The sequence below is a fragment of the Pectinophora gossypiella genome, chromosome 8, assembly GCF_024362695.1.
Source record: "Pectinophora gossypiella chromosome 8, ilPecGoss1.1, whole genome shotgun sequence".
In the NCBI taxonomy this organism is placed as follows: Eukaryota; Metazoa; Arthropoda; class Insecta; order Lepidoptera; family Gelechiidae; genus Pectinophora; species Pectinophora gossypiella.
In genome coordinates, this window is record NC_065411.1 from 2,919,323 (window position 1) to 2,931,661 (window position 12,339).

Genomic DNA, 12,339 nt, shown 5'->3' on the forward strand with positions numbered 1-12,339 from the left:
GTCGACCACGCCAGCGAGGTCGGTATTGGGGTTCTCAACTGTTTGTTGTCGCGAGCTGATTGGCCGTCTCTAAATATGGCTAGAGTAATCGGGTCGTCGGGATCGTATATTACGTCCTTCAGACGCCAATACTTTTCAGTATCGTCCTTAAGCGGGATGTATTCGGAAGCCGCAACTACCAGGGGATTTGGGTGGTGCGGAGCAGAATCGAAAAAACGTTTTACAAGAGTTGGTCTTATGTATGTAAAAAAGTAGCAATGCTATAAAATTACCTGCGTCGTTCTTATCGAGCTGGTAAGTGCCGCAGACCAGCACACGTCGGTATCCCTCCACGGGACACCATTCCACTGAGTCAGCACTGAACCCCGTGTTCCACCACCACTTCGTCGACCATGATACCGCCATCACACTGAAATCAACAAGTCGGGTGATGGTTGCAACCTAAATATAAACATCGCTATATTTTTGCAGCCCGATTGAATTATTTCCGTCGCCAATTCCAGATTTAAAATCTGTTAAATGACATGTGGATAACAAAAAAGAATGTAGAGAAATGGGGGAGGCCTTTGCCCGAAGGCACACAGATTGGTTATTGTAGATCGTAAGTAGATTAAGGAAAAACTTTAAAGTGTAACTTCTATGTCTGAAAAAGGCTAAGCTTATAAATAAAAAAATGACGATTTTTTAAGTCCGATTTTTTATGAAGGCCGATTTTACTAACCGATTTATACAGTACATATTTCTAACTATGCACAAGTTTTGAATTAAGTAGATTGTACCATTCGAAGCAATCACGCGTAATGAGCAGTGAATACGTTCTAAATAACTTACATCGGAAATGTCTATCATACTTGTTAGTGTAATTTGTGCCTACCCATCTTTGGTTAATGAGGGACTCTAGGCTTCGTTCCTCAAAAACAATATAGATGGCGCTGTACAGATTTTTCTTTGTTTTTGGGTATAAATATAAATGATGACCCTTTTTATTACACTCTGGTACAATTACATCTTTTTATCTTATTATTCTGATCAAAATTAAGAGAAGCAATATAGGTATAAGAGAAGCAAAATAGGTATAAGAGAAGCAATATAGGTATAAGAGAAGCAATATAGGTATAAGAGAAGCAATATAGGTATAAGAGAAGCAATATAGGTATAAGAGAAGCAATATAGGTATAAGAGAAGCAATATAGGTATAAGAGAAGCAATATAGGTATAAGAGAAGCAATAAGAGAAGCAATATAGGTATAAGAGAAGCAATATAGGTATATAAAGCAACAATTATTTTTATAAACATATATTATGCTTCTGCCATTAAATTGTATTTTGGAATAATTATGTGCCCGAGTAATGAGAAAATAGTTTATTATCACGTTAAAGCTGTACAACGCCTATATAGTTTTTTGATGAATATAGCCTGGAGAGTCTCTCGTTGAATATTAGAATTGGAATTGCGATTGATACATCTATACCTTCATGCGAGCGATACGACGATATCTCTGTTAACAAAAACGTTCACAAAATAAAACTCACATTATATCTATTTTAGACCCATTTATTAATTCAATAATAAAAATATACATGAATAAATACAGCCGACTAACGCTATATCTCGTATTGCGAGGCCCGACCGCCACAAGGTGGGGCGCCACATCTTTACACGTAAATACGTAATAATTTGCTAAAATTTGTACTGTCTTATGGTTCATTCATTACTTACAATTACAATAGGGTCTGGTTACTAGGGGAAAACAACGTCTGCACTTCTTATGAGTTGGCCAAAAGCAATGCTAAAGACTTGACAAGTTTACACAAACACTCGAGAAAGCAGTGGCTTATTTTTTGCCTTATTATTATTATGCATGATCGAATTATCGTCACTGACGAATATTTTCCTTTATTCTCCAGTTTAGCTTTTCATGATATCAACAACCATTGTGTACACAACGGTATGAATAAGAAGGCAGACTTACATAATGCATAACTTGACAATGACAAAACTCTTAAATTCTTGCAAATACAAAACGCAAATAAAAATTATATAAATATGTGGAATAAACTATTATATATAAAAATATCGAATTGGACTTCTGGAATTACATTAGTATAACATTTATGTAAGTACATTATCTTTTAGTGGTAACTTATTTTGTAAAGTTAAAATCTATTTCGTAATTTCTTCTTACAGCTAACTACATTACAAGTATACTTCAACGGCAGTTGGACCAGATTTATATAATATTGTATAGGATAAAGATATTTTTTATGATATTTGAACATTACGAGTATAATCTTTGTATTGGTAAAGCCAGCGCCGCTAGCAACTCAATATCAACAAAGTAATAATTTTACAGAAACCAGCCTTTCCTGGCAACATTTGATTGTAATTTGCAGTAAATATTGCTATTTAAGCCTTGTAAAATTAGACATTTACTAAAAGATACATCTATGAACAACAGTGCCTCACAGACACTGTTTTGTTTGTAATAGACAATGACCTCATTGTCATCAGATTCTGATGATACTGATAATCGGATGACTAATAAGTAACATTCCTCTGTTCCGCTTTCGATCAGTTGGAACATCGTCATAGAATACCAATTCACTTAGTAGGCACAAACATACACGTTCCACGTGGTTTCGTATACAGAGCTGAAGCGATTCGGCGCCAATTCCACGATCAACAATCACTCGTTTTTCCCGCCCATTCTGATCTAAGTTACAAAGTTATCATTTCAATAGCGACCCTAGCTTTACATGTTCGTATCTGATAATATTGTCGTACAATAGAAATTTCGTATGGAATTATGAAAATAATTGTTCTAAAATGATATTAAAAACTAAATTATATACAACTTAGGGCTACAAATGTTAAAATTATCGAAATCAATGAGCACTTTCTTACACACTAAGTCATACACTATGTTGAGGTCACAATATTGGCTTGATTTAGTTCCTAACAAACATCATCTTGAGAAAACCACAAATAATATCAATTTCATATTGCTTTCACTTTGTCTTGTAATATTTATAAAATACTGTGCAACTTAGGCTTTATTTATAGGATTTTTTAAAGTCATTTCATTTGATAAATAGGTGCTTTGTTTTGTATATGTATAATGCATTTTAAAAGACCTTTATAAACATTTTTTAAACACACTGTCCATACAAAAATAGTGAAATAAAATAGGATTTAGTAACTGTAGTATAAAAAAAGTATTACAATTATTCTTTTAACTAGTTATTTAAGTGGTAATATACTATATATTATCTGGATTCTGGTAGACTGAAGAACTTTCATGATATGAAGAGAAGGTATCTATCAGTATATACTTATGAACAACATGTAGATAACACTTACATAGTCTCTAGTGCAGGTAAATCCCATTCTATTTCATAGTTACATTGACTTGAAAACATTAAATATGACGTCACAGCTTAAACATACGACAACGACATATAAACATTAGAAATATTAATATTTTGTTTGCGTCTGAGGTAGATGTTCACAATAAATGTTGCGTTCACAGCCTGTGTTCATGCGGACACATTCCTGCTCACCAAACTCTGTCTGATATCCTTCTCAACTGCCAGATCACTTAATTTAACACTTATATCTACCAAAATAAGGTATTGTTCTGTTCAAAAACAATTATGAAATGTTCCATGATCCTTGCCATGATTCTTTGGAATCCTGTCATCATTTTAAAAATATTTTTTCATATTATAAGACTCAATATAAAACAAAGGTACATCACAATAATGTAATAAAAAATTGAAATTTCTTATCTATGTCTAAGTACCCTGAATTATATATTTAACACTAACAAATTAGACGCTAAGCTTTTGTTAAAGAACTTTCATGTAAATAATTTGTTACACAATAACTGTTAAATTATTAAAATATTCCATCACTAAACTTGTCTCATGATTGGGTGGATGACCTTATCAAGGTCCTCAGTAAAAATAATAATTGCGTATAAATTGCAGTTGAGACAAATGGACTATTTGAGGCAGCAATGTATATTAATTATTACTATGACAGATTGAATTGGACATTTGTCCTGCCCCATTCTAACATCCACTAACTTTTTAAGGATATTCATAAATGGTTAACATTATGTGCAAAGAGATAAGAGTAAATAGATACATCTTAAAAATGTTTTAGGAAAAAATATGCATGCATGAGCACACCATTACAAAAACCTGTAGGTAGTGAGATTGTTTCAGACTGGCAGTTCGTAACTTTGTACCTTTGTCAAGCAATATCAAACCTGAGGTACACTAATAAATTGACTGTGGCAGTGGTGCATGCCGGGCCTACTGCCGCGCCGAGCGTTCAGTCTCGATGAGGCACTCCCGCACGAGGATGCGAGCGTGCACGATGCCGCGCTTCAGCCGCTCAGCGGAGCTGCGGCTGCCCGAGTAGCTCGGCCTCACCTCCTTGCCCATTTCCTCAATCACAGCCAGCAGTTGCGCGTACTTGGAGGTGCCGTCCTTATCTTTACCGACGGAAGACGGCGATGAAGCGGGCACCGTCGATATAGTCGCGTGGCTGTTCCCACCTTGACCTAAATCCTTGTGCACGTTCTTCCCGCTCATGGGTATCGCAGTCACCGTCACATCGCTCAGTTTCGACTCTACAGCCTGGATGTCCATAGCTTCCATATCTGCAAACGAAAGTGGCGCGTTACACAAACAAAAGAAGCCGAAAGAATCGATCAAAGAAACGAAAAACTTACCCAGCTACAACTAATAAAGGTACTTGCGGGATAAATTTGAAGAAACACGTTTTAAACACGCGGCTAAAATGATAACACACATATTCTACTCTAAAACGTACGTAGGTAATGTAGGACATACCTAATCCCAGCGCCTTCAGACTCCAAGACAACGAGAGGACGTAATTTGTCTTCCGAAATTATACTTATTAGCGGTCACAACAAAAATCACTGGAATGTGTTATGTTTTCTGTGATTGTACAGGGTTTTGCTAAATAAAACACGTATTTTCTATTTTACTGTAATAACAAACAACTTCACAAATTACCACACTGACAGACAGACTACAAGACAAAATGTTTTTTTTTTTTATTTCCGTCCATTGCCTTTGAGGTCCATTAGTCGGCCATGAAAACATCAATCCCTAGCTAGAGCGTCAATCCCATATCCGAACAATCGTGTTTGCACTCTACATCGCATCCGATTCTTATCCGAAACGAGTCCGAGAATGATTTGGTCCTTGTGATGGACCTCAGTTAGTTATTGTTCTGAGTGATGGATAGACAGTAGAGTTGCCTATAGATATCGGATCAGCCATTTCTGTTTCTTCTTACCTATGCTTCTTACGGACTCGTAGTGATATAATTATATCTCTTACGTAGTCAGTGTGAAAACACCTTCACTAGAGTTGCTAAGGATAGGGAGAAACACCCTTTTTTGATTCGGCGCAGTCGGGTAAAAAAAAATATTAGTGATGTACGCAGATGAGTCAATCAATCAATAGCCGATTCGTTATTAGTCGATTCAGGCTTCCGAATTCGGAACACATAGAGATAGGAAATTATATGGAGGCGCCCTGTTCTACTATATAAACATCATCTTATACAAATATGAGTAGTTTATGAAACAGGTCGTCAATAATCGTTTTGTCTCTTACTAGTACAAAATTTCATTTGGTGAAAGAGATAAATATATATTTGTTATTTCTAGTTATGGCAACATTTTGTGATGACGTCACAACAGCTGTAGGTACGTGCCATTTTTCGCCATTTTATGCGCTGTGTTTTGTGGTACTTCTGCTGTCAAGTAGCTGTTTATGAGATCGTATTTTGTCTTTTGCGGATAAATTACGAGGATTTGATTTGCTAAATCGAAGTTGAAGTTGAAAAAAGTGATATTCAACATGTCCGTGTATTGTATTGTACAGTGTGGTGCCAGAAAGGACAGAAATCAACCGTATTTGTCACTTCATAGGTTAGTACCCCGTATTCATTGAATAATACAAACAATCCTATAGATTTTGATGTTACAACGCAACTGAGCCATGAATTTGCATTAAACCTTTATATATTTTGAGTAATTGTCATACTACAAACCGTATTTTTCTTTGTTTTCCAATATCTTTATTCGTCATAGTCAAATTAGTGTTGCGCCAATAATACTGGCTAAGAATACTAGTTATTATTTTTACGTTAACAGGTTTCCAAGAAATAAAAGCTTGAGAAGACGATGGTTAGAGAGAGGCTGTTGGTGTTTAAATTTATATTTAAATTTCAGCCTAGCTTGCATCATCTCACTACTGGCTAGATAGATAACATATTTGTATCATGTTATCACAACATGTTTATACTATCTATCATTCAACTACATATTATTATGTACTTAATATACTTAGTCTGTAACTATTATAATTATGTCGAAACAATTATGAGTTGTACAAATTTTATATAAATAAATGAATGTTATCTTTCATTTCAGGCCATCTTTCAATCCAAAATTGTCGACTGGATTTACTGAAACAGGTGATATTGGAAAACTAATCCACAGCTGCAACGTCGTCTGTGCTGCTATTGCCCGTAGGTCTGTCTCATAAGTCAGTACATGAAAAGGTATTTATCAAATAATTTTATATTTTTAACATGATATAGTATAATTCAACCAGGTACACAATGCACTTAAATCAGATATATTTTAGTACATACACTGTTTTAACATTATTATTAAACTTTATTTCAGTCTGTTCAAGAAGACGCGATGAAAAAATTAAAAGATAGCCAATTTGAAGAATATTATGGAAGATCTGCAGAATAAAAATCAAATAATAAAGGGCAAAGTGTATTGATGGAAGAATTGGCAGGACCGCAAGACTTTTTGAAAAGGCAGGTAAACAAATTTCAAGGTTTACCTTTGCCAAAGAAGTATTCCCAAGAAATAAGAAAGTTTGCTTTAACTTTACATTTTCTTTCTCCGAAAGCGTATAATAATTATATATGCAATGTGACAGGGTGTCACAAAGACAATTTCTAAACAAATTGACACTGTTTAGATTTGTATTTATTGTAAATATAATGTAGTTACATAATAAATAATGTGTGAAATGAATACTTGCTAATAAACAGATTTACGTTATAATTTATGTTTCATTATACACTCCAGGTGGATTCGAATTGTGTGCAATAAAGAATGTAATCAGTGTTATAGAGTTGTTAAGGAAACTACTTAGATAAATCTTGACTAAACCCTTTACAAATATGTACAAATATACTTTATTGCACACAGCATACCAAAAAGAACAAGTTTTACACAAAACATACACGAAAAATACAGTACACCACCTAATTACCCTTTACCTTCCCTTTCTGTTCTCTTATGAATACTTATTATTATAATGCTATACCTATTATGGGTCAGCAAAAATTTAGTATCGACTCGCAAAGAAGAAGATGCTATACCTAGTAGGTACGAGTATGGTAATCCTAGTATTGAAACAGCTTGCAGCCCTAGTAAAGGCCGCCATTTTATGCGACGAAGTGGCACGTTTTTTTTGTAGGTATTTCCAGTCCATACTCTTATATGTCTATGGGAACACTACTCGACGACAGACAGGCAGTCGGCTGAGTGTGCACATATTTGTTTCTACTCTGTGGTCGTGTGCGACGGAGGACGATTGGACGATATGTGTGATTGACAAACTTGTTTTTCTGTTTGTGTTTGCACTTTCATATTTCTTGAAAGTCAGTGATTAGATAATTTATATTAATAATTGGTACAAAATTTGCGTGTAAACTGCAACATTCCTAGAAATGGAGAGTGTTCAGTGAATTGTTGCATTTAAATAAACTCATTTTTGGTTTTGTATTGAAAAAATGGCTACCGTTTTTGATAGTCCGTTCATCAGACAACGTTTGCATCGGCTGCGGCATCGTGATTTTGACTTCGATGAAGATCAGAGATTTGGTCGCTGTGACTGCACGAGTTATTCGTACTTCGTGCTATCAATGGTGTTATTTTCTGTGGGAACTGTCATAACTGTCCTTGCCTTGGGAGATGCCGATGGTTATATTCTGAGCAACTTGGGGCACATGTGGCTAGTTGGGCCGATATTTATATGTTCTGGCATGATGGTTGCCGTTAAAAGTATGCTATATTTGCGAAGGAAAAGCGTGATTCAAATGTTACTGCATCAGCGTGCGATTATCAGGGTGAGTTTGGTTCACTGCTAATCCCTTCCTTCTTTTATTTTACTCGCGGACTTCTCTACTGAACTGGGAGCGAATAAAAAACATAAGAGAAAGTGTTTCAACTGCTTATCTTTCTGGGCATATTGTAAAAACCAATTTTACATGCCCAGATTGTGTCCTTTCTCACATGATGGACAATGATCTGGTCTCCAGTCCACATAGTTCATTGCAAACTTGGGTACAAGTTGTCTTGTGATTATTCATAACTCTGTATATTACATGTGTTGTGTGTTTTCTAAAGCTATTGTCAAGAAGTTAATTTATAAAAATAAAAGCCTATTTTCAAAATTTGTTTAGAAAATATCAGTGTGTGAAAAGTTTAAAAACAAAACAAAACTTTAGTTGCATTAGTCAACAGAACTTGCTGCTACTTTTAGTGCCTTTGACTATTTATATTTCTTACATTTCTTTGACTCGCTATGTTTTGTTCATTCAAACATAACATAAATAACCTACATACATATATGCCACAGTCCTTCTCATGGACACAGCTCCCCTCAATCAACCGGAGGGGGTATGGAGCACAAAACATACCTGCACCTCCTCTGCCTAGACAAGAAACAACTATAAACTGTGTAATACATTTCAGGACATGGCAGCAGTACAGGAACAGGCTTACAGTGGCCAAGTGCCTCGGACAGCATCCAGTGCAACCCTGCCTCCCTCCTACGATGCCTTATTAGCTGGTGCTGCACAGACCAAACCACAACCGTCCTGCTCAGACCCACCACCTCCAACATATGACGAAGCCATGCATCTCATTGGTGATGATAAATTCCAGAATGACAACAAAAATGATGATAGTGCCAAACAAGAAACTAGTGACCAAACATCTGACACTAATCCTGACGGTAAACCCTAACAATTACTTATGAATTTGTTTATAATATTTAGTCATGTAAGAAAACTTAATTCTTCCTTTTTGTACTTATAATTTTTACATATAATAGTCATTACTATTAATATTTGCGAATGTGCCTAAACGATTGACTTGTTAGCAATATTGTTGTGTTATCTCAGTAGAGGAGATATATATTTAATGTTTCATAAGTTAACAATGTGAAGTAAGCTTTGGCATTTTAGTAAATGTGCAAACTTGTTTAGCAGCTCTGTTTGAAACCAGATATGTATCACTATTAGAGCAGAAATTAACTGGTTTTTTGTACCAGAATGAGCAAAATGTGTTCAAGGGTGCTAGCACAACTGGTTAGATAGAGAGGCTAAATTATATTATGCTGTTATAGGGCTTCCTCTTACAATGAAATTAGAAAATAGCTCAGTGGGTATTGTTTGTACATATATAATTACTTAACTAGTTTGTAATGCACATAATAGCATTTGATCAACATTTGATGTTGCTTTTACCACCTACCATAATAACATGATTATAACTTTAAAACAAAGGAAGGTAATGAAACTTGTATTTATTCATATTTAGAATTGAATAGTGATGTATTTGTTTTCACACATATCTGATTTAGCTTTCTACAAAGCATTTCGAATCTTAATTTTAAAAGTTGTTTTATGAAGTTTTATAATGATCAACTATAAGAACAGTTTGTCCCAGTGTCATGGGGTACTTAAGGATAACCTTAGTTGTAACGTTTGACTCCACTATCATTGTTATTGTTTACATTTAAATGTTACTTGCAATTATATGATGTCAAGACTGATGCATTTAAATTTAAATTGTTACACATTACAAGCTGAACAATTAAGTCTATTTGAATTGTCTTTGATCTGATGCTGTGTTTTAAACATGTAAGTAAATCATTGCTGACGCTTCACAGAATATTTGTTTAAGTTTGACTTTAATAATTTTCTCATACAGCTAGGTGTAATAGTTCTGTGAGATACTTTTATTGTTGATTTTTTTTCTGGTAGTCTTAATATAAACCTTACAAAGTACTTAGCAGAGGATAGAATATTTTCGAGGCCTTAAAATTTTCCTTTAAGTAAACATGCTAAGTGCCTAAATGTATATTCATTGTTTTTACGCATAAAAGAAATGAGACACCAAATTGGCTGTAAGACATTTATTTTATGTCAGTAATATAAGCAAGCAAGGTAAACAAGTCTTATTAGGATGATAACACACTGAGAGCTGTCATTTTATGATTCAGGTGAACTACCTAAATACATTAATTAAACTTTTGCTTGTATTACTGCATTCAATTTGTCTAGTCAAAACATGTTTATAATTAAACCATTGAAATATAATAACTATAAAAGAAAAACTATAAAATAAAAAGAAATTACTACTAAGGGTCTAAAATGGCCACATTGAAGCAATTTATATGTATAAAATACTATACTAACACATAAATCAATGTTACAAATATGACATTTGTGCATATAAAAGTTTGCAATGTCACAAATGCCAAGTAGAAATATTGTTTTTAGGGTTCTGAATCTCAAAAGGTATAACAGAACCCTTATAGGATCATCTTGTCTATCCCTCTCTCTGACAACCTCTTTTTTTTTATAATGATGAATTATTGCAATGTGGCCATTATAGACCCCATGTACTCTATATGTGGTCTTCTTCTATCATGTGGGTTGTGAGGTGGTTTTCAATGGGTAATTTCTAATTTTAGATTATTCATCCGTGTTGGAATGGTATGTGAGGATGGGAAACCAAAGTAAACTATCTGGCCATTTCGACACAATACACTTTTATATTTAGTATATTTTAATGGATGGAATATTGTATTTACTGTCTTATACATTACTCCAAATGTTGCCAAGTTTGTATTTTACTGATACTGATAAAAGTCTACCTGAACCTAGGGTATAAGCTGTAAGTTATTAGTTACTATCTCTTGTGAAAACCAGAATTTACCTCCAAAGGCAGAGATTTTGAGACACAATAGTTAAACAATAGGGCTTGGATTTTAAAAGGATATTCATTCTTATGACTTTAAAGCAAAAAGTTTTTATTATTGTTGATACTACATAGTGAAGGAAGTAAAGTATGCTCACTGTGATACTAAGTAGTGCTACTGTACTATGTTAACTTTGCCAATGCAACATTTGGGCTAGTGTATGACTTCTAGATTAAGAAAATTAGTATAAAGATCTCCCCTTAGAACTATTGATTATACACTTTTTCAGAGTTGCATAATATGTTTTATTACTATAAACATAAATCCTATGTTAGTCTACCAAAGTATTTAGCTCTAAAACAAACATCTCTCAACTGTGGCCATTGTACAACAATAACATCAGCAAAATATTGCAATATTTTTCCTGTTAGAGACAATGTTCTTACTCTACAGATGCTTTCCACAAACACAATTCTACAATCTAGAATAAAAACACATCTTAACAAAAAAGCTACAACACACACTGGAACACAGGTGCCTGGTCCATTACAAAATATGATATTTGGCTTGAAGTTATAGACAACAGGAACAGTGTGTAAGGTAGCATTTAATGTACTGAAAACTGAACTTATATAGGACTGTTGCACATTTCTGCTTCTTGGTATCCTACTGAGAGCATATTTAGTTTGACCCTCTTCAGCTTTATGAACTTTAACTTCACTGCTAACGTCGTTATCTGCTACAATATACAGTCGGGGCTGATATTTTTTTGGTTCTAAGTTCTTCATAATTCTTAGCAGTTCTGTGGTATGTCCTCCTGAACCGATGCAGAGAATAGTTCGTAGAGAACTTTCAGAACTTCCCAATGTATTGTTGCTTGTTAATATTTGGCAAATCAAGTACAATGCTCTGATAACAAAAACTGCGATTAACGCACCTAAACCCACGATTACTATAATAAATGCCATTGTAATTTGTTGACCGTATTAAATGGGCCAAATAAATAAAAACATTGTTCAAAGAAGGGACGAAATGCAAACGTAAATATAACCTAATTTTTACGTCACATCTGTCAATTTTTTTTTCAATTTGCCCATTCAGGCAGGCAAAGGGATCGTCCATCAAAATCTATTTTTTTTTTTCACTAGTGACTGCCACACAACCTACGAACTTTTAATTGACTCACTCATCTGAATCGTTCAAATATAAATGTGGAAGTGGAAATTACATGCTAACGATACCATAGAACAAGGAATACTTAACTATACTGTA

The 12,339-nt window shown here is 34.3% G+C and overlaps 3 protein-coding genes across 4 annotated transcripts in view; 1 reads left to right on the forward strand and 2 right to left on the reverse strand.

The window, feature by feature from the left end:
- Positions 1-5,370, reverse strand: part of LOC126368954 (diphthine methyltransferase) — a 10,121-nt gene extending 4,751 nt beyond the window's left edge. The window contains exons 1-3 of one of the 2 annotated variants that reach the window (XM_050013220.1): positions 4,864-5,369; positions 4,484-4,670; positions 273-409 (exon numbers count right to left, since the gene is read on the reverse strand). In XM_050013220.1, the coding sequence (XP_049869177.1) occupies positions 273-409; positions 4,484-4,668 (322 nt within the window). In that variant the 5' untranslated portion in view covers positions 4,669-4,670; positions 4,864-5,369. Of the gene's footprint in view, positions 1-272; positions 410-4,483; positions 4,671-4,863 lie in introns of both variants that reach the window. The other variant, XM_050013219.1, reaches the window with a different exon arrangement.
- A 2,283-nt stretch (positions 5,371-7,653) lies between these two features.
- LOC126368986 (uncharacterized) lies at positions 7,654-11,366 on the forward strand. Its single transcript, XM_050013265.1, has 2 exons — positions 7,654-8,203; positions 8,832-11,366. Exons 1-2 carry the CDS (start codon positions 7,868-7,870, stop codon positions 9,102-9,104), a joined length of 609 nt encoding a protein of 202 aa, XP_049869222.1. The 5' UTR covers positions 7,654-7,867; the 3' UTR covers positions 9,105-11,366.
- Positions 10,264-12,204, reverse strand: LOC126368977 (UDP-N-acetylglucosamine transferase subunit ALG14 homolog). Its single transcript, XM_050013252.1, has one exon. It carries the CDS (start codon positions 12,033-12,035, stop codon positions 11,394-11,396), a length of 642 nt encoding a protein of 213 aa, XP_049869209.1. The 5' UTR covers positions 12,036-12,204; the 3' UTR covers positions 10,264-11,393.
- Between the last annotated feature and the right edge of the window lie 135 nt (positions 12,205-12,339).

Excerpts from the sequence above, each read along its gene's own strand:
- LOC126368986 (XM_050013265.1), top strand. The coding sequence starts at position 7,868 with ATGGCTACCGTTTTTGATAGTCCGTTCATCAGACAACGTTTGCATCGG. Across the intron at positions 8,204-8,831 it reads ATCAGCGTGCGATTATCAGG|GACATGGCAGCAGTACAGGA; the intron begins GTGAGTTTGGTT and ends AATACATTTCAG.
- LOC126368977 (XM_050013252.1), bottom strand. The coding sequence starts at position 12,035 with ATGGCATTTATTATAGTAATCGTGGGTTTAGGTGCGTTAATCGCAGTT.